Genomic DNA, 22,006 nt, shown 5'->3' with positions numbered 1-22,006 from the left:
CGAACATCTTTATGCAATCAAAAAGAAGAGAATGGAAAATGCATTAGCTAGACATTGTGATGGGAACATGGGACACAATTTTAATTCAAGATTATCTCACATATCAGTCAGTATGTAGAATATAAGAAATATACATATGACAGTGTAATTAAACTACTGTTGGAGAGAAGTGAACTTAACTGGCAGTTATGTTTAGAGGCTAGTAAGGAACCAGGATTTAATGAAACATGTTCTATAGCATGCATATTGAAATTAAAAAGTTTGCTTAGATAAAAGAGAAGGGCATTCCCTGAACCTGTAGCAGTTTGTTGTCTGACTAGAAAAACAACTTTTAACATGGGCACACCTTTACCTATTTTGCTACTTAATATTATATTTATATTTATTTAGTTAGCCTTTATCATTATTTAACTTTTAACTTCCACTTGTTATCGTTTTGTGACAAACCCATGTATAGTAGGGCTATGTTGGGAGATTTAATAATATTACAATAAGTACTAAATAAGGAATGTGGTTGGTTAGACTATATAAGGAAGTACAAAACTATCATTAATATACATGTAAATAGTTGAAGGATAAGTAAGTAAAACGTAATACACACAATCTACTATCAATTAAACAACTGTACATTTGACTTAAATACCTGAACAAGTAGTCACTGTTTACAAGCTAACTATAAATATGACAGCAGACTAAGTGAAACAGTGGTAGTTGATTTAACTACGAAGAATGGAGTAGATTTGAGTGGTTTATTTCACACCACTCGTAAACATACAAAAATACCAATAAGAAATATAATACATAGGAAGAAGCTTGTCAAAAGAACAGCTGACAAGCGAAAACAATTGAGTTTGTCTACCAATCACTTTGTGGCGTACGCTAAGACCCTGCCACTAGGAGTATACTGCATGAAGGGGATTTGTCTGGGTAGGATGGAGAACATCTGCCTATAAATTAACAAACTGGTACAGTAGAAAGATAGTATCTTGGCTGTAAACAATGAACAGTACTACTAGATAAACTGCAATACATGACAATGGACGAGGTAAGAGGAAGGCAATAAACATTATTTTAGAGGTCTTACGTGAATGGTTGAACTAATTGTAAAAAGTGTAAGACAACACACAAAGTTTCATTCATATTGTAGGAAGGACAAAATACATTGTGGAGAGTGAATTTTATTTATTTTGAGCATATCTGTATTTACTTAATGCATTTTAACACAGTTTAATATTTGATGTGTGATAATTTTAGATTAAATGAATACTGCTTTAAAGTTTTTAAATTTGGATAATGAGACCTGATAGGTTATAGTTAACAGGAGAAGTTATTTAAATGAAATTCCAGTATGGCACTATTTTTTGTTTGAAGAAGTCCGGATAAGATCCGGATGAAAAGCGCTTTACATAAATTTGTATGAGGAGTCCTGTTTTGTATTTTTAACCGGAGTACGTGTGTGTACTTTTTATTGAGTCTACATGGCTTTTTATGCTAATAAAAACTTGGAGAATACTGTTGCGTTTGGAGGTTGGTGCTTCTGTGGATTTTTACAGTCTGTTTTTCATCTATTGGTGCTTGTTTTCAATATAGGAGGTACCACTGGGCAGTAACTCAGAGTAAATCTGGGTATTGCCATGGAGGTTATTGATATAACTATAGAAGGCTTTGTGATTGTTTTTAGTGTCTACCGCAATTCTGCCTTCATAGCTGGCTTTAGAAGTCTTGATGATATAAGGATGATATAATGTTCTTTTAGTATCAGTAACAAATATGACCTTTCTCAACCCCTATTAACCTCTTTAATCTAAGCCTCTCCACCGACTGCACTCCTGAAACCTGGAAATCAGCCATTGTAATGTTGCACAATGGTACAACCACAGATCTTCGTAACTACATACCTACTAGACTCAATAGCCTCATAAGTACAGTTATAAGACACATTATATCAGACTTCATTAATCTGGAGAATGAAAACTTCAACCTTGGACCATCATCAATTATTCAGTTTTGTCAAACAAGGGTCCTGTCTCTAACTGTATCAGTTTCTTTGGAAATGTCACAGAAAAAGTGGATATTAGTTTTGCAATCAGTACAACACACTAGTCAAGGGTTTTGACACTGTTTCTCATGTAGGCATTCTTCTCAGACGTGTAAATCTTAATATATAATCTTATGGTATGTGATGGATAAATAAATGGTTGTCAGGCAGAACCAATGTGGTTAAAGTTGCAAACATCACTTCTGAAATAAAAAGACATTACCAGCAGTATACCACATGGCTCGTTGTTGGGCCGTCTTCTTCCTGGGTTTTATTTCTCAGACCTTCAGGCCCACACTCCAGGCCTGTGGTTATCAAAGTTCGCAGATGACTGTAAATTGGTTGTTGTTATTCTTTCTTTCATTGAATCATAATTGCTCCAACATAGGTTAAACCATGTTAACAATTGGTGCAAAGACAATGGTCTCATTAAATGTGAAACATATGGTATAGTTACCTTTAGTAAACAAAACATTCTGTCATACCATATAGGTGATACACCCCCCCAATCAGATACTGTTGTAAGGGATCTAGTCACTTTTGTTGATCATTCCTTATCTTTTGATCATCATGTCTCAGCAGTACTTCAGAAAGCTATCTATCTGGCTCATCTAATTTCCAAAGGAATTAAAACTTCATCTATCGATAAATAAGACTCACTGATGTGATAGGTTCATATCCCAATGTATCTCCACCTCTTGAACAAACCTCCATTATATGTCAAGCACAGCAGCAACCTTGCCACCATCAAGTAAACCTAGATAGTTGAATGGACTATCTCAAATTCCCCTCCCCATTCTATTTTGTGTTATTTGAGGATTCTGAATATGGGTCATTATCTAGGCTTCTAATGGTATGCAGATTGATTGCTCAGTACTTACCTATGAGCCTATGAACTAGAAAGGTTCCCAGAGATTGCTAACCAAGAAGATTTTTGGCATAAAGTCCCTGCACTAACAGGAAAGCATTAAAGCACTATCCATTTACTTGGTTTCTTAAAGGCCCTTTCAAGTTGATCTATGCCTTGTTTTCCACATCATTAACCCAGTTCTACTTGATCTTTGCAAGTCAAAAAGCTCCACTAATACTAGAACTAGGCACTTATTTGGGTCTAATTCAAAGGACTGAATGGACAAATTGTCAAAACCAATATGGTCCATATTGGAACATATGGTCAATAATTCAGTCCATAAAACTGTTCTGACTGAGATCACAGTACAGTAGGGATCAGGAAATTTGCCTTTTCCCCACTGTATTGCAATCTCTGAGTTGGTATATATAATTACCAGGGGGTGTAGGGGTGCAGGGAGGCTTGTCCCCCTGCAAAAGCTTTGTTTGTGTTGTGTGTACATGTTTTTTGAGTTTTTTATCGGCAGACTGAATTGTCGACCATATGGTCTCAACCATATTGTTTTTTGACAATTTGTCCGTTCAATCATTTGAAATAAACCCACTTAAATTTCCACCAGCATATAAATGGAATGCATTGGAGATGCAACTTTATTACCTAGCGCATACCCCCACCTCTGAAACAAACTTCTGCAATATAAACAGTGACACCATATCATCCTTCAAATTAAACCTGGATGATTGGATGGGTACCCAGAAATTTACTGTGGGGCTTTTAAAATTTTTGCATGGAGGTATTTGCAAAGGTACATACACCATGTAGATGTCACAGAATCCTTCCACAAGTAGAGATTAATTGTTAAAGGTGTGATGGAAAAGAGAGGGATACCCAGGAATATGTTTTTTGGGAATGTAATAAGTTGATAAGATTTTAGAAATTCCCTACAGGGTACTTTGTCAGAAATTTTGGGGAAGGAAATTATTTTAACTAAGAAAATGCTTATTTTGAGTTGGGATATAGAAACTGAACTGCATAGACACAGTAAGGCCCAACTAAGTTTAATATTGTTGGCAGCCAAAAAAAAAAAAAAATGCAATTACTAGTAAATGGAAATCAAAAACAGGAAGATGTAACATAATTGGTAAATGTTGTAAAGGAGATAAAAGAATCAGAGGTGGGATCTTTAGAAAAGGGAAGGAGTAAACTATATATAAATAAATGGAATCTTTGGGAATAATATTCAGGAGGAGCGATATTTTAAGGAAGGCAGGACTCGAGCAATGTATGTAATGTTACACTGAATAATGTTAAGACAAAATTCATACTTGCATAATGGGTAAAAAGAAAAAAAAATGTTTGCAATAGGTTCATAGGTGTTTACTAGGCTAATGACCACAAGGGCCTTTTTAAGCCTAGCCATGCATCCCAAATCTCTGACAAGTTCTGATACCCTTGATAAGTGTAAGCAGGGGCCTGGGAGATGAACCATTTGCAGGTTACCTTTTTGCATTAGAGACATAGGTGCTAAACCAGGGATGAATTTCTGTTTTCCCATCCAAATGAAATGTCCAAGTTGCACTTGAATGGGACTAGGGAGGAACTCTGCTTCACATAGATGGAGAGCCTGTGTTCCATAGATGGGGTAGTCTCTGGGATGCATACTTATCTCTCCAGCAGGTCCTATTTATATCACAGGCAAGGTTTAAGTCTTTAGAATGAGTAATTCTGGTACTGTTTGTTTTGTGGAAATGCAGGAGGTCCATCAGAGTGGGGTCTGACAATGCCCTGTATACCAGGCATAGATCTCCCCTCAAAAGCCTGTAGGAGACAGAATACAGGGATAGGGCCTTGAGGCGGTCTGCATAGGATGTATTACTTACTCCCTATATTCTTTTAGTGAGGAACCTCGGTGGACATTCCATTTGTTGCATATGCCTGGTTAGGTACATACAAAAGGGGGCATTGTACACAATGATAGGTCTGATGAATGCCAAATAAAGTTGAAGAATGACTTCCTTGGACTTAGATGGCATACCTTTCTTTATAAGTTGGACAACACAGAATGATTTTCTCACCACTGTAGACATGTGATGATCAAAGGCTATATTACTATCTATGTGTGCCACTAAGTCCCTGACTACTGGGTCAACTTTAAGGGGTGTGCTGTCAATATGATAGTAACCAGGGATGGATGACTTCCCTAATGATGCTGTTATGCATTTCTTGGCATTTAGTTTCAGTCCATGATTCTGACACCAGTTGTTTGTCTGTGTCAGCCCCTCCTGGAGAACATTTGTGTCAGTGTGAGATTCCATGACAGCTTCTAATTTGCAGTCATCTGCAAATGTAGTCAGCCAGATATCACTGACATTGGCCTTGACTTCTAAGAGGTAAATGCCAAAAAGGAGCGGTCCAAGGACTGATCCCTGAGAGACTCCACTTGTGACAGGCCTTTTTGTAGAGGTGGACTCCCTAACTCTAACTTCCTGAGTCCTGTCTATGAGCCAGTTTGCTATCCACTGGGTGACATAAGGGTTTATACATAACCTCCTGAGTTTGTCCACAATGCCCGAGTGGGGCATTGTGTCAAATGCCTTGGCCAGGTCAATGTAGACAGTGTGAACAATTTTGCCCTCATCCATTGCTTTGGTGACCTTCTCAAAGAAGTCCACCAGGTTGAGTAGGCATGATCTGCCCTTGACGAAACCAAACTGGGTTGGGTCCAGTGCTTGCTATATCTCTATTGATCATCTCCATGATAATTCTTTACATGGCTTTACATATAAGACTAGTGAGACTTATGTGTCTGTAGTTCCCAGGGTCTGTAGATGGCCCACCTTTGTGCAGAGGGATGACTGTTGCCCTTCTCCATTCATGAGGCACAAAGCCTGTTTGGAGACTACAGTTAAACAGGAATTCCAGAGGCCCTGATAAGTCATGTTTCTTGATATTTAGAAGGCATCCTGGAATATTCTCTGGGCCCATTGATGCAGTGCTCTTGGTCTTAGAGAGAGCATTAAGGACCTGTTCCCTAGTGATAGTGGGGGGGGGGGGTTATATTTGATATTTCCCGAGGGAAGGCTGAGGAGGAGGCGGAGAGAAGTAAAGTTGGAGCTGAATGTATCAGCCAGGAGGTTTGCTATATCTTCTGGCTCAGTATAGGTAGCTCCATTTACAATGAGCTCTGCACACAATTCTGTATTGCCTTTGAGATTGCAGACATAGCTAAAGAATGCTTTGTGGCTGCCCTCAGCCTGGGAGGCCAAACTTATCTCAAATTTGGCTTTAGTAGACTTTATTCATCCTCTGAGTTTTGTTTAGTTTGATGAGAGTGCTTTTATCCTGCTGAGTGCTACACCTCCTAATTTTTGCCATGATTTTCTTCCTTCTATTATACATCTGATTGATTTTGTGATCCCACCAGGGTGGCTTGTCTTTTGAGTTAGTTCTGTACTTCTTCCTGGTGGGTACAGCTGCCTCTATGCAGCTATTAATATGCTTGTACAGGGTTTCTGTGAACAGTTCTGCATAGGCAGAAGTGTTCTCAGGGTTAATTGGGGCTTGAAATTTTGCCAGGTTCTCACTTAATTGCAGAAGGTTAGCCTTATAATAGTTCCTGAATATTCCCAGTTTAGCTGGGGGTCCAGGTTTTATTTTTACTTCAAAGGAGACCATTTTGTGGCCTGACATTACCGAGGGAAGGCATTACAGTAGGGGGTGTGCAGCAGTCTCCCATATTAGTGAGGACCGGATCCAGTATGGTTGGTCCACAGAGTTTGTGTTTACAAAACCCAGGAATCTCTGTGCATGTACATTTGGTGTCGTATGGAATTCCCAGTTAATACTGGGATAATTAATGTCACCTTTGAATATGGTATTAGGTTGGCTGGTTAGTGTTTCTAATAAGTTTAAATACATGGTATGGGTTTCCTGGGTCATAGAGGGGGACCTATAACTTGCAAGAAAGTGGTACTGGATTTTACCTATGGTGATTTGAACATGGAGCAGTGCAAGTGTATTGTCCTGCTTGACCAGCCTTGAAGTATATTTACTTTTGATGTAAATAGAGACACCTCCACCTTTATTCCCTGCTTGTGAAGTAGCTGGTCTAAATGTGTGGAAGGCATTATAATCTTGCAATGTTGGTGTGCACTCTGTGGCTTTAAACCATGTTTCAGTGACCGCACAGATATCAGCATTCTCTAGGGTAAAGAGAGCTAATAGGGATTGGAGTTTTTTTTTGTTTAGGCTCTTAGCATTGAGCAGTAATACCTTTAGATTTTCTTGGTTTTGAATTGTTATGTCAGAAGTACTTTCAGTTTGGTATTGCCTAAAAAAGGCACAATGGGGAAGACAATGTTTTAGCTAATATTTGAAAGCCTAGAGGGGAGAGGTACAGACTATCCCTGGCAAAGTAGTGTGGTCTGTTGACCACCTCCTTCCATGCTGACAAATATTGCACCCCCTTAGAATGACACCAGAAACTAAGCCAATTATGAAAAGGCAATTACCTTTAGTTCATATTGTGGCATCATCTTTGGAGAAGGTAAAATGCTGCTCAGTGCTAGGCTCATACCAGCCTGAGATACATATTCTGAGAGCTATATGATATCTCTCTTCATATCGTCTAGGGAGGTAAGTTTCAGGTCATTTCCTCTCATATGGACTATGACTGAGTCATATTGGTAATCGTGGTCCAATGACCTGAGTGCATGCGTAATGCAGTGGATCCTAGCCCCTGATAAGCAACTGACAGTAACTTTCTCCTTACTCAGCCTGGTGAGAGGGACATCAGCGTGTCTCACAATGGAGTCTGTAATGAACAGAAGGTTGGATGCTGTGGTGACTTGCCTTATGTGCTTACAGGTAGAGGCTCCATGAGATGTAGCTCTATCTGTTGATGTGTGTTGTTTGGAAAGAGTGCATTTGGGGCTCCTGAGGGTATTTCTGATGTGTATTTTGTCTAGGAGGTCTTTGTGGTTTAGGAAAGTTACATGTAAGTGCCTCAGCATATGCGGGTCTATATGTCTGGTTTGAATTGTGTGTGATGGGTGCAGAATCTGTATAGTGTACTACTGACAACTTTACTGACATTAGGAATACTTTTATATGACAGCTTTGCCTCCAGTGACATTGTATAAACACATCTCTCACATACCATATCAGTCTGTTTGAGAACTAACTGGTTCTCAGTAAACATGAGGCAATTTCTACATTGCCTCAGGATGCCCATATCCACCAATCCAGTAATGGAGACATTAAGAAAGTTCATATCCATGGCAACAGCCCCTTTTTTATTGATTAAACTGTTGGAGTGAGAATATCAATCACTGTTAGGAGTATCCAGTTTGCAACTATGGGGACAGTGCTTGTCACTGCAAAGTAGTTGTCCTGTGTGCAACTAGATATTGGAGAAATTTCAATTGTGCTTTTACAGGAAAATGTCACTCAAGGTGTCTGAGTCTGTACAGAGCACTGCCAAACACTTGAGGGGATACTAATACTTACACCCTGAAAAATTAAGGATGAAATATTTAGGTAGATATTCTGAAGTTAGAAACAAATCAAGCAGTATTTATTGAAAACAAAGTAGCTTGTCAAGAATGATGAAAAGAGGGCAGTCCCATGAATGGCTACTGCCTGGCTACTACTATTGCTGGTCTCACCACAGCTTCACTCTGTTGGGATACAATGCTCCTTTGCTTCTTCTCTCACCAGAAGCAAAATGTTAGCACCAATCCCAAGAAGAGAAGCAGGCCACAGCTTCTTTGGTGATCCAGAGTCTTGTCCCAGATGATGCAAGGGTCTGTAGGCTTGTAGCCTTTTTCTGGTAGATGCCTAGAGTAACAACCAGACCACTCAGGTACGTTAAGCACAGACACTCACTCTCCAACCAGAAGCAGTCAAAAATCAATGCACTCTGCTCCTACTCTCATCAGGATCAGAATATAAGCACTGATTCCAAGCTGTCACCTCAAGCAGTTATTAGTCTTTCTGGTGATCAGCATTCTCCAGGAAACAATGTCGCTGTACTCCTTCTCTCACCAGGAGAAAACAGAAGCACTAATTCCAAGATGACCACTGAGAGGCAGAATGTGGGCTCTGTAATAACTAGTGGTCTTGCAATAGATGCTTAAAGGTAAGATGAAAAAATGGTTTATCCTAAACACTGCAGTGTGCACTAAGCAGTTAGATATGAAAGTGGGTAACTTAAGTTTTAGCTGTCTAAAAAGTTAAGTTTTAGTGGAGCACCAGTATTTTTATAACTGAATGCATACTCATATAACTATGTAATGTGTGATGATAATAAAGATGTTAGAAAAAAGAAGAAATTTACTCTGGAACTGACTTGCTTTGCCTTTTTGAGAAGGGGGTACGGAATGAGGTGGGTATTGACAAGGTATAAATGGTCTTGTGACTCAATGGCATTGTGTTTCCTATGATTCTGTGATCCTATTTTAAAATTATGATACTGCATGCAGCTCATTATCTGTTATTTCTTTGTGATATGTCACTGTGTTACTGCTCTTCAAGACCCAAAATAGTCTGGCCTACAGGAAGAACAGTCCATTCATGTGCATAGTAGCAACTATGGAGCAACTATATTCCAGTAAATGAAGCACTGGATTATGTATTACATTTGTTTGTGTTTCCACCTAATCTGTGGCTAAGCTTGTGCATACAGTGGATCCATTCTGCATCTTCAGTGTTCAAACTATTTAGAGATCATTCCATCAAATCTGGCTCACTGAAACCCCAATCTACTAAAAACCCAGCATAATGGGGAAAAATGAACTAGTTAAACACTAAAGTCAATGTTCCATACAGATGCAACCCCCAATACCTCTCTTCTTACTTCTTATCTAAATGCATACCAAAGTCACGTATCTACTGATAAAGGGTAACACTCACTATTGGGTAAACCAACTGTTCTCCCTCTTCTACAGTCCCAAAACCTCCATACAAAACAGTGCTAAAACACTTTACAAAAACGTAATGCAAGAACCATACGAAATAATGTTTTCCACGGCAAACTGGGAATTTGATTAGCATGGGCTTGATGAAATGACACTCTGCCCTTCCAGCAAAGATGAGCTATAGGGCAATCTGTACACCACTGTGTGTACATACAGAGCATACGTGTACTAGTCTGTGTGTGCGCACCTCTGTGAGGAACAGAATGTATATGGGGACTGTTGTTGTACACCTTTCTGTTCCCTGTCTTGGGGACACACTGCCAGTTTGTAGACTCAAATGTGTTGCATCTCTGTATTACTTGATGGCCATGGTGCTCCACAAGGCTTCCTCTGGACTGCACCAACAGGGATATTCATGCGTGTTTGTTTATCTGCATACATTCTGTATGCCAGAGACAAATCTTGCACTGTGCAAACATGGTGCACCGTCTATTATAAATGATTTGGGTTTTTCTCCATGTTTTGAGGTGTTAGCCTTATGCAATACATACAAAGTTTATAAAATCTCACCGTGAGGTTATACTACTTAGAATTACCTTTTCATGCCTTTTTTTTTGTAACTGTAATGTCTAATGGCCTGGATCATGGTTGATGATAGTCTATGCTGGATGTTTATGCTACAAATTAAATTGCCACACACTCAGAATTTCAGCTATGACTGCAAAAACAGTATCGTCATTCATTCATTCATGACACTGCAATATCCTCACAGCTTCATAAAGCAGTGCTGATGCCGCACTCCTACACCATCACATGCTCAGCTCATCCTCTATCAGTATGCACCCAGGGCAACTGCCACCTTTGCACTGCCCTGGTTACTGTTCTGATCTGATTAACAAATAATCAATAAATAATGTGATACAGTACCTTAATATTGCACTTTATGCTCTATGCACTTATTGATAAATGTGGGCACTCTAGCTACTGAGAAATTTCTCACTTGAAGAATAGCACTTAAAGTGTTTTGAAATTTTGTTCCAGTTATTATAAAATAAGACTTATGCAGTCACAGATATTTAAAAAAATGCTTATGCAAAGCTCATTTTAATATGACTTACACATTTTCAGTACATAATAATCCTTAGCTTCATACTTGGTGTTTACCTCTGCAAAAGCATGCAAAATATTCTTTACACGGATACACAGGTGACATTCCTCGAGTCAAATTCTCACATCTCATGTACCAGTAATAATTTAAGAAGCTATAATAGAAAAAAATCCCTAGAAACCTATAAAAATTGTGAAGCTGTAGCTTGTAGCCTTAAAGCAACCAAGAATTTCAGTGGAGTCTGCTCACACCATTTTTAATTGTATTAGAAAAGGTTACTGCAGATGCTAAACATTTGTTAAACTATAACCACAATAGCTTTATAGAATTCATCAAATAAATATGCACTATACATTTTCGTTACTTAAAACCCATTTGATCTTTCAAATCATGAGTTTATAGACAGTCCTCATCAACAAAAGCAAGTGAGGAAAACATCACCTTTATTCAGTGGTGTCTTCCAGGTAATGATATTTTCCCGCAGGCAGCCAAACTGAGTGCAAAAATGGATTAAAGTATTTAAAATAATATATGCCACAAAGAAACAGTTTTCTTTCTACTACATAGTGCTCCTTCAATACATAGACAACACATTTGACTGCTGTGAAAAAAGAAGAATGGATATGTCCTGCTTAGTTATTTGAAATTTCAGTTTGCAGCAGTACTGGTCTCTGCCGGATAATAAAAGGGCCTTCTGATATTGCAGGCACGATGTCATATACTCTTTCTGAGGAAGGGTAAAAGGTCCCACTATAGAAGTGCTGGTTTTACTTTGTGCTTTTATGTGGGCTATCTGCTGGCACATTCCCTATTTCATACTCTCCTGCAGTCTAGACCATTACTTTAGTTTTGAATTGTAACTACATGGTGTAAGCAATCCAGTAGATAACATTGACAGCTGCAAATGCTGCTGGAAACACCACCCTGGCATAAATGTCAATGGTGTCAGTGTCAATGGGCTTGAATATGGACTTTAATCCTCTTTTCTTCTCAAGGTTGGATTGCTGTTTCCTTTCAGTCTTGCCTTTCTCTACTTCTCCTGTTCCATGAGGCCCAGTATTTATCCTCTGGGTTCTGTGCTGGCGATTAGAAATTGCTAGCCCAGGGTTCACTCCTGTGACTGATACGGAAAACAGGACCATGGCTTGCTTTCCATTTTTCATCAGTGACTGCAATAAAAATAAGAAACAAATTGGTGATGACAAAAGTCACTTCTAGCATGCTACAGACGTTTATAAAATGCAAGCATTTTTCCTGCCAAATTCGTACCTCTCAACTGTCCAAAATGTCAAGAATTTTGCCTCATATTTTTGATCTACTCCTCATAAAATATGTGGTTTCCTGGCAAACCACTTAGGACTGAAGTCACTAAATAATGGCATAAATTTGTATGTCAGACTTCAGAAAATGCATGCCAAGACAAATTCGGCTCAGCTGAGTGCCCTACCATCCCATGCAGTTAAGTAGCTGCAACACAGAGGGTATCAAACACATGCACTCGTGTGTGCACAAACAAAACACTGCACTACTTATCTGGATTGGTCATCTTTGCAAAGTGAAATTGCTATGCTTTACCCTTCTCAGATTCTACCACCATAATACACATGTGCAGGCACTTAAACTGCCTGGTACGAGAGAGAGAGAGACATAGATACACACATATTCGCACACATACACACACATACTTTTTAATTTATGATCTGGGTTAATCTCCTAAGCAAAAGTGCCTTTTTTCATGGGTGACTATAGAGCCCACTTGAAATTCTGTACTACAAAACATATAACAATGAAATGACATTTATTAAAGTGGAAAAAACTGTGTCCGTTTTGGAGTGTACTGAAATCTTTATTTTAAATTAATTTTTCTATAAACCTGCACTTCATAAGTCTACTCTAATTCAGCTATTATCAAACAAAAGAATAAGAACTTGTTTCTGCTTTTCACTAATCTACACATAGTTATAGCTAGAATGTCTGCTCATCAGTGTTTAAAGAATGGTACACTCCTTTGTGTACATTGTAATACTTAGGGTCCCATGGAATTTAACTGACCTAAGGAGGTTTTTGCATTCCAAAGAACAGTGTTGCAGTATAATCATCCCATGTGATGCATACTACCAGAAGAACCACTTACTTACCTCTGTATTAGGTTTGCGTTCCTTTATCTTTGTCTTCTGCTTTCTTGCATAATCAGCATTGAAGTGTGCAAAGGCATATTCCACTAAGGCAGCAAACACAAACACATAGCATATCCAGAAATAAACATCTAGTGCTTTTATAGCGGAAGCTCGGGGAAGTGAGGAACGAGCACTAACCATCAATGTAGTCATAGTCAAAACTGTTGTAATACCTGCAAAAATAATGAGCACAATGTAAAATGACTGATCTACAGATAAACCAACTGTAAGCATGCAGTTAGTCATCATTTAGAGTACAGATGGCTAGGATCTCACTTTCAAAAGAAAGACTTGTGTTTGTTTCAATTTTTATTCCTGTCCTTAACTAGCTTTGGTGACAATCTTAGCTGTTATATTGCTCATTTTTGCAGTATGTTTTTTTTTGTGCTGCTGTGACCCTGATGAGCATCACAGCCCAGATAATAGCATCTCTCATCTCAGAACTCTTCAGGTCATTACAGCAACTCATCTTGAGCTATTGTAACCAACAAACCCATTATTACTAAAAAATTTGTATAACAATGATCATTCTGAAAATGTCCAGCTAAGCTTGCCAGGAATTTTAAGTGTATTGGTCATAGTCTGAAGCAAATTTAAATAAGAAAACTTTGGAGTTAGACATAATCTATTTATCTATACAATATAAACTTACGACAGTTTTTGATGCAAAATGTGCTTTTTTTTGGCATTCTGCTATGTTGAGAAGAATGGACCCTTGAAAATGTATTGGCACTAAAAACCCTTACCATTACATCATGAAAGACAGAACCCACAATGCTTTACTACTTTAACAAATGCATGAGCTAATGTATTTCTATATTAAATGCACCAAAAGGAGTTTCTTACTTCCTACAAAGGCAAGTTATCAACTAGATCTTACAGGTGAATCACCTTACCCTGAAACCTAGCACTTGATAATGTGATATTGAAACCACAATGTGAATAAGACGCTGTTCTTTTAAAGAAGTAAATTGGTTTGCTTACCAATGATTATTAGTGGTTGTATGTGAATCGATGCTTATTACCCACCAAGGCATCATTTGTGGGTGTGGTTATACAGAAAACCTGAATAAACAGTAAAGCTCAAAAAAATTAAATATCACCGTATAATCTTAATTTTTTTTTCAAAACACTTGCAGCTTTAACATGAAAAGTATAACTGGGAATGAAGTTAACTGTTAAACAATGATGCTTCAGAACATGACCAATACACTTTAACTAATCCATCTATCTAGGAGAATGCAAGCATCCAACTTAAATTTAAGTTTTTAAACTACCTACATCTGTAGCCTTAATACTACTAGCTAAACTATTTTATAATTTCATTGCTCTGCATCTTATCCACATTTTCTCTCTCTCTCTCTTTTTGAAACCCTTCTTTGCTGCTGACTTTCAGTTCCCTCCACACTTGACTCTTGTAGATTCAAGGAAGGAGACATCTATATAGCAGTTGAAAATGATTTCTGTTTGTCCTATTATCTAGCCAAATACTTTTTAAACACCACACGAACATCCTACCTTCTATATAGTTTACTCTGTGCTTCTCTAATCCTTACAAATGTTAACATTTTACACATTAAAAATAGAGCAATGTTATAAAAAATTGCAAAGTCTGCTGTTAAGATGCCCAGTCTAACTCATCACTGTATGGCCATCAAAAATGAAAATGGCTTGATCTATCAAAGTACCTCATCTTTTTATAACTAAAACTTGCCCTTAATGGCACATATAGCAGCACTCTTTTAATACTTCAGCCCTTCCTGCTCTCTTAATAATTAATTCTTAATACCTCATCTCACTTCTAATCTCCTCATCCTTTTCTTAGCTTCACTGCACATCCTCTCTTCTATCCATCTCACATTTTATTCCTTCTATCTCTCTTCATTCCACATTAATACTATATCTCCCCTCAACTTAATCTTACAAATCTTCCATTATTCATACTACCAAGTGTATATTTCATCATAAATACACTCCTATCTATTTTTATTGATCTTCTTAAACTTCTTAACTTCCAACTATTTTTAATAATAATATTAGTGTCTAATTTGTTTAAACAGTATGTCTTTCTGTTTATCAAGCTTGGCTGTTATTATCTGGGTAAACTGTTCTACTCTATATGTAATCTTAAGAGCTTTTCTCACCAGGCCACCTCTGAAAAGGGTCTTTTGCGGCTTAGTCAGTCTTTTGTGGTAATCAAATGTAAACAAATAAATAATAAATATATTTTTGCAAGAGAGATGGAAGGTAAGGGCTAAACCATTCTTACCTTGTGGTGGAGCATGAAATGACACCTTATGCATGTCACCTGCATGGACACGTGTGAAATCACTAGGCATCTACTTCATCACTTTTTGTGATGTTAAATTAAAGCATCATGGTTGTAACCATGATTCACCTTCCAATCCCCAATAAAATGCATTTTGCTTAAGTCAAAGGAGCTGATGTCTGTGACTTGATTGCTCTGGCCAGCACTTCATCTTCTGAGTCATTATAAGTTCATGGATTGTTATTAAGCACATGATCCAGGAAATTATTGAGGAGGCAGCCCAGTTTCCCCAAAGCACTTTTTGGTTAAGTGACTTGCTCTGGGTTTCACATTAGGCAAACGGAGGTTGAGACAATCAAATCGTATACCATAAGAAGCACCCCATTAACATCAGACAGTCTTAATCCCCTGCACTAACTGCCAGACTTAGTTGATACTAGGTTTCTAGCAGCAGAGATGAGCACCCTTCTACTGTGTTAGTGGGTCAACTGACATATTCTATGATCCTGAATCATGTTATTCCTTCATGTGGTTTGAAAAGAGTTTTGAATGATAACTTATTCATGCACTATGTGAACCCTTCCACAAAGTAACTCTATCAGAGTGAAACTTTCTTTACTCCACTTAATAAAACCTCATCCTCCTTATTCTGAATTCCAGCTATTTCTGTATTAGTTATCTTGTCATCTTATAATTTTTATTTTTGGTGAACCTATGATAAATTCTTTATACGCCTTGAACACCCTTGTAAATTCTTGGGGACAAGCCATGTCAGCCTGATATTACTAGTACTCCATTACTTCTGTTGTGGTTTCTTAAACATGTACTAATGTTTTTTTATCTCAGTATGTTATTACTCTTCAAATTAAACCAATTTCTCAGTTCAGTGTACCCACATATCACTTTTAATGCGAATGATGGTATAAAAGCTTTTATCATTTGGTGTTCCTAATATTTCCTAAAATAACGTTCGCAATTATTTTGGGGTTCAGGGAGTATATACATATACACACACACACACACACACACACACACACACACACACACACACACACACACACACGCATATATACACACATATATATATACACACACACACACACACACACACATATATATATATATATATATATATATATATATATATATATATATATATATATATATACATACACACACACACACACACACACATATATATATATATATATATATATATGGCTCCAAGATCAAGTAGTTGTTAAAGGTATGTTTTCCTTCTCTCAAACATGCATGTCCTTACGTCTGTGTTAAATTCTGACTTCTTCATGTCAGCCTGTCTTATTAATGCAGTAAGCAAATTAACTCATTACATTTAGTATGCCGGGCAGAAGCATTTGAAAGAATAAATATATATTTTTTTCTTGTTATTACTTTATTGTTATTTGGCAGGTGCTCATTCAGATGATATTTGAAATTCATACAGCAGAATCTACTTAACATATAGCATGTTGCAAAATACTTGCATTTTAATACTACAGAAAACTTTACTTATATTAAGCATAAAATAAATGCATGTTGATGTATTCAGAATGATGTATTGAACTAAGTGCATATCTAATTAGTCATTTTTTATTATTTTTTATGTTTGTTGTATGATCAAGCATGTTTACATACACATATATTGTTCTCATTTATATCTATAGATACTTATCTGTTATTATGGTAGAAGGCTATACATGTATTTAAGGAATGCAGTCTTTGTTAACAGTGGCCATGCCTGTAGTTTTTGCCTCTGTTTTCAAATGTTTCATTATATATCAACTTATTGGGTAGGTCTCTAATGGCAAGTGCATTGCCTTTTCTTGTCATTTTATAGGATTGACTGTAGTATGTCATTTTACAATATTTAGTATCCTATTTATTTATTTAACATTTGTTAACCGGGAAAGTCCGACTTGGAACAAAGCCAATTTTAAGTGAATGCCTGAGGAGAAATGCTCCAGACATATGTCTTTGAACGTGGGAAGAAACCGGAGCACCCAGAAGAAACCCACACGAATGCAGGGAGGACACGCTGACTCTGCACAGAAGGCACTCCAGCTGAGAATCGAACCGGAGAACATCTTGCTATGAGGCAACAACGTTACCTCTTCACCACTGTGCCATCTGATACTATTTCAAGCTATTACTTAATTAAAATGATCACTGCAATTTTTTTCAGAACCCCTCGGCTATGTATTCTACATGCAATCTTTATCAAATGCCCTGATGGCAGTATTTTTTTCCTTGTATTCCTAACTGCATTTTATACTTGTTATTATATTTGCCATTGTGACACAGGTCGTTTCTGGAAAGGGTCCCTGGACCAGTTTAGTTACCCAGCTAACAAACTATAATTAACTGAATGAATGAATGAATAAATAAATAAATACTGGTTTGTATATGAATGAATGATGAACCAAAGTAATTTAACTTGATGAGCCACTGTGAAGTGTTTGCAATTTTTTTTTTTTACATATTTTCTGTTATTGTGTTTTTTTTTTCGTATGGGTACGGTTTAGTTTACTTTGTAGTAATTTCTGTATATTTTTCAAAAAGCCACAGTTCAGGGTTAGGTAAGGAGATTTTAAAATAGCTCTCAATTTGTGAAAAGTTTATGTTATGGTCTGGAAACTTCCTTACTACCCGTACTCTGCAACATCATAATGCTAATGCCATCCTGAAAATACTTGAAACTGTCTCAGAATGTTCTGCAACACTGAGAAGTCCTCCTCTGTTTTTTCAGGTAAAAAATATTGTCTGCAAATACAGCCATCTTTTCTTTGTTACCATACCAAATATGTTTTAAATTTCTAAGTCTCTTATTTTCATTGCCAACGGCTCTAAATATAAGACACATAACAAAGGAAAATGAGGATGTACCTACATGGTTCCTCTGTTCAGACACAATTTATCAGAGAGGAACTGTCCCACTTTAATTTCTGTCTCCAATTCCTTATATATCCTCCTAATTAACTTTATTATTGCATCAGGGAATCTAAATGCTTCAATTGCCCTACTCATAAAATTCCAGCTTACTTTGTTGAATGCTTTCTCTGCATCATGACCTACTGACAGCAATGGTGTTTTTATATTCTGCTTCCCTCTGGATCATCATTGTCCTATTAATATTCTCAAATGTTTGCCTTACCTACACAAAATCAGACTGAACTATATCTATCAATTTTATCAACATCTCTGCCATTCTTTTAGATGTTATAGACATTTTATAATTGTGGTTTAAGATTGAAATATGTAGCTGGGTTTAATGGATCATTTATCATCTTTGGGTATTACAGCCACCACAGCTTTCTTCCAGGATGTTGGTGCTTCCACACTATTTAAAATACTGTTAAACCTTGCAGATCTTTATCTGTTTTGCTTTCTCATTACAGGCTCCATAAGCTTTTCAAGAACCCTTTCTACTTTGTTTTGCCTAAGTCATTGTGCTAAAAGTTTTTTGTGCTCTGCAGTTATTATCAAAAAAGAGTTTCTTAGTGGAAGTCTTTCTAAACTCATGCATATAGTTTTCATATTATCCAGATACTCCATTATTTTCTCTTTAGCACTCTGCATTTGTGCTTTTTCTTGTTCTGTGAGATCCCCCCTTATTCTGCAATACCTGTTACTTCTTAACCATATCTCTTTTTCTTTTATTTCTACCTTTTTTAAACTCCATTTTCATTTTATCACACTCACTAGCTATAACTTCAGAAGTTGTTTCTTCTCTTCCCTAATAGTTCCCAGACAGTTTCCATTACCCATCCCTTAAATTCCTCTCTTTTTAACAGGTAGGTGGGGAAGTAGCAGTGTCTCATCGTTACTTCATTACCCTGCATTTTTATCTTGGTAATTATTGGTGCATGACCTGAAATAGCTATTGAATGTGTATCAAAGTTGTCAATTAATTGGACATGTTCCTGTAAAATATAATTTCTATTAAGTCTAGCTCATTTATTGAACACTGGGGAATAATATGTAAGTTCTTAATACTGAATTGACAACTTTCATACCAAATATTTTCATAAATTTCTTCAGAAATCTACCCTCTTTTGTTTTCCCTTCTATTTTCCCTTCTAGGCCCCCTGATACATCCTCATTGCTGCAAATCATATTCCAGTCACTACCTATAAGTAATATTCCCTGCTAAAAGCTGATTATTTCTTCCAAAATTTTTTAAGCTCCAAAATAGCAGTTTTAGGTTGTATGTAAATACATGCCAGTGTAATCCTCATCCCTTTCCAGTAGCTCCTTACTACTACAAATTTGCCATTATCATTTTCCCTCTTCTATCACTACTGGAGCTCCTCTGGCAATTGATATAAGTAGTTCTCTTTTCCATTGTCCCTGATATTCTGCAGAATATCCATCCTGAAATTTTCTCTTTATCAAATTCATACGGCCAGTCATTTCCAAATGCATCTCCTGCATTTCTTAAAGTAATAAAGTATTATTTCTTTGTTGTCTATACATGTGAGACCATTCACATTCCAAGATAATATGGAAAGAGTCGCCATTATGGTAAGACATCATTATTCCCACCTATTATACATGGAAGCATTTTAAATGTCTAATTCTGGCTTTTTGTGATATATGCAACCATTAATGTTTGGCAGGTTAATCCTTTATAAAGTTTTTCTTATCATCAACATAAACATATGTCAAATTTATAAGAATTTTTGTTTTAATAAAACCCTTCAAAAACACCCCCTATAACATATTAACTTAATACAAATGCAAATAACTATGCACATCTTCAAATATTAAAGTTTAACCCTCCTAATACGAACATTTGTATCAAATATACAGCTGCTAACACAGGCCCTAGTTAACCTGAAATTGATGTTACCCATACTAAGATGCATGTTGTTGCCTGTGCTTCTGCTCACACTAATTGATGTCTATTCTTTTTTTATCTGTATTCCCCTTCCCCAGCTGTGAAAACTACTTACATACTTTCACAACTTTTAGTCACAAAGAAACCAGCTTTCTGTCTTTTACTGTCCTATTATCAACTTACCTCCATGAAAAAGTAAGAGAAAAAGATAAATGAAGTCCTCTGTTTCGGCCTGAAGGACAAGCTAAAACATTGACTGCTAAAGGAAACATTTTCATCATATTTGTTTTCATATTTATTTGTTATTACACTAAGACAATGGTCTTAATCCAGACATTCACCTGTGCAGAAGAGAAAACATATTAGCTCTACATATATTACAATATGTGTACTTTTACACCCACCTCAACAAATCAAGATTACAGCCTATTAACTGAAACATGCTTTTGTCTAGCTTTTGTTCTCTTTTTGCACTGCAATGCCTAGATTTCTTAACACTAAAAAAGAAAAAAAGAAAGAAAACAGGAAGGAAAAAAGGCATCTGCTTCCTTTAATAACTATCACATAGAAGAACAACTAAAAACACTTTACTATAAAACATGCACATTACATTGTGAAAAGTTTTATAGAAATGTTAAGAAAAAAAATGTTTTACTTACAGTTACCTTCTTTCTTCCTCCCCCCTCCTCCCAGAGTCCTTTCAAATATTAATGATATGAAATGAGAGAAATGTCTTACAGTTCCAAAAAAGTTTAATAAAGTCAACAAAAGTCCACTTTTTCACTTATTCTTGTACAGCTGCATTTCACAAATGTGACTGATGCTTTGCAGTCTCACATTTATTCACTAATTTATTTATTTATTTGTCTTTTGTTAACCGGGTTAGTCCACTGGGCTTGTAGCCCATTTTCAGTGGAGACCCGAGGAGAAAAACTCCACCTTGAGAACAAAATAAGATAGTTTACACAGCAGTAATGGGATCATAACTATATACATTCATACAATATAAGAAATATTATTACAAAGCTACAAGATATTCAAGAAATAATGAAAAATTAACAATTCATAAACTCAGCACAGGCAATAGGTAAAAATTATAAGAGTTAGAAACCTGTGGTAAAAAAGTGTAGATTTAGAGTAGGTCCTCTGAAAAAAAAGCCCTTAAAGTATTTTTAATTATTAAAGCAGGTTGGTAGACAGGAATAAGAGTATTTAATAGAGGGGTAGAAAAATAGAGGGTAGGGAAGTGGAGTTTAGGAGAATCAAGAGAGAAAACAGAGAAAGTCAAAGCAGTTGTGGGAAGGGGGTGGAATGTATAGCAGTAAAGGAAGAGAAACAATGAGATTTAGGTAGAGCATTGTTTAGTAGCACAGCTGAATACCACAGTGCTAGTATTTATAAGAATTATATTAGAATCAGGAGAGGAGAACTGTGATACTGTAACAATTGGGTGAGTAGAAGTTAGGTAGGGTGGTGACAGGTGCAGAAGGCAGAGTTAGCAAGAAAGCTCTTCAATTCTCTTTTGAAAAGAAATGCAGACTGGATAGAACATATATTGGAAGGGAGTTTGTTCCAAGTTTGAGATATGCAGCCTTTGTAAAATAGTCTACCTATAGTTTTGTTAGGCCTGTAGGTGTGAATTAGCTGTTGGTCAGTGCTATGGAGAGATTGTGAAGGTTTGTATAGGGATAGAATGGTAGATAAGGAGGGACAGTTTGCAGGCTTGCAAAATACAGAATTTGCCATCTGTAGCTGTGAAAGTTGTAGTTGAGGGAATTCAATCCACTGT

The 22,006-nt window shown here is 36.8% G+C and overlaps 1 protein-coding gene across 2 annotated transcripts in view; it reads right to left on the bottom strand.

The window, feature by feature from the left end:
• Positions 1 to 10,881: 10,881 nt before the first annotated feature.
• Positions 10,882 to 22,006, bottom strand: part of GABRD (gamma-aminobutyric acid type A receptor subunit delta) — a 583,111-nt gene continuing 571,986 nt past the window's right edge. For both annotated transcript variants that reach the window (XM_044062946.1, XM_044062945.1), the window contains exons 8-9: positions 13,052 to 13,263; positions 10,882 to 12,082 (exon numbers count right to left, since the gene is read on the bottom strand). In XM_044062946.1, the coding sequence (XP_043918881.1) occupies positions 11,774 to 12,082; positions 13,052 to 13,263 (521 nt within the window). In that variant the 3' untranslated portion in view covers positions 10,882 to 11,773. The remainder of the gene's footprint in view (positions 12,083 to 13,051; positions 13,264 to 22,006) is intronic.

The sequence above is a fragment of the Protopterus annectens genome, chromosome 2.part1 (assembly GCF_019279795.1).
Source record: "Protopterus annectens isolate FY-2018-M chromosome 2.part1, PAN1.0, whole genome shotgun sequence".
Taxonomy (NCBI): Eukaryota; Metazoa; Chordata; order Ceratodontiformes; family Protopteridae; genus Protopterus; species Protopterus annectens.
This window is presented reverse-complemented; position numbering and strand designations above follow the sequence as displayed.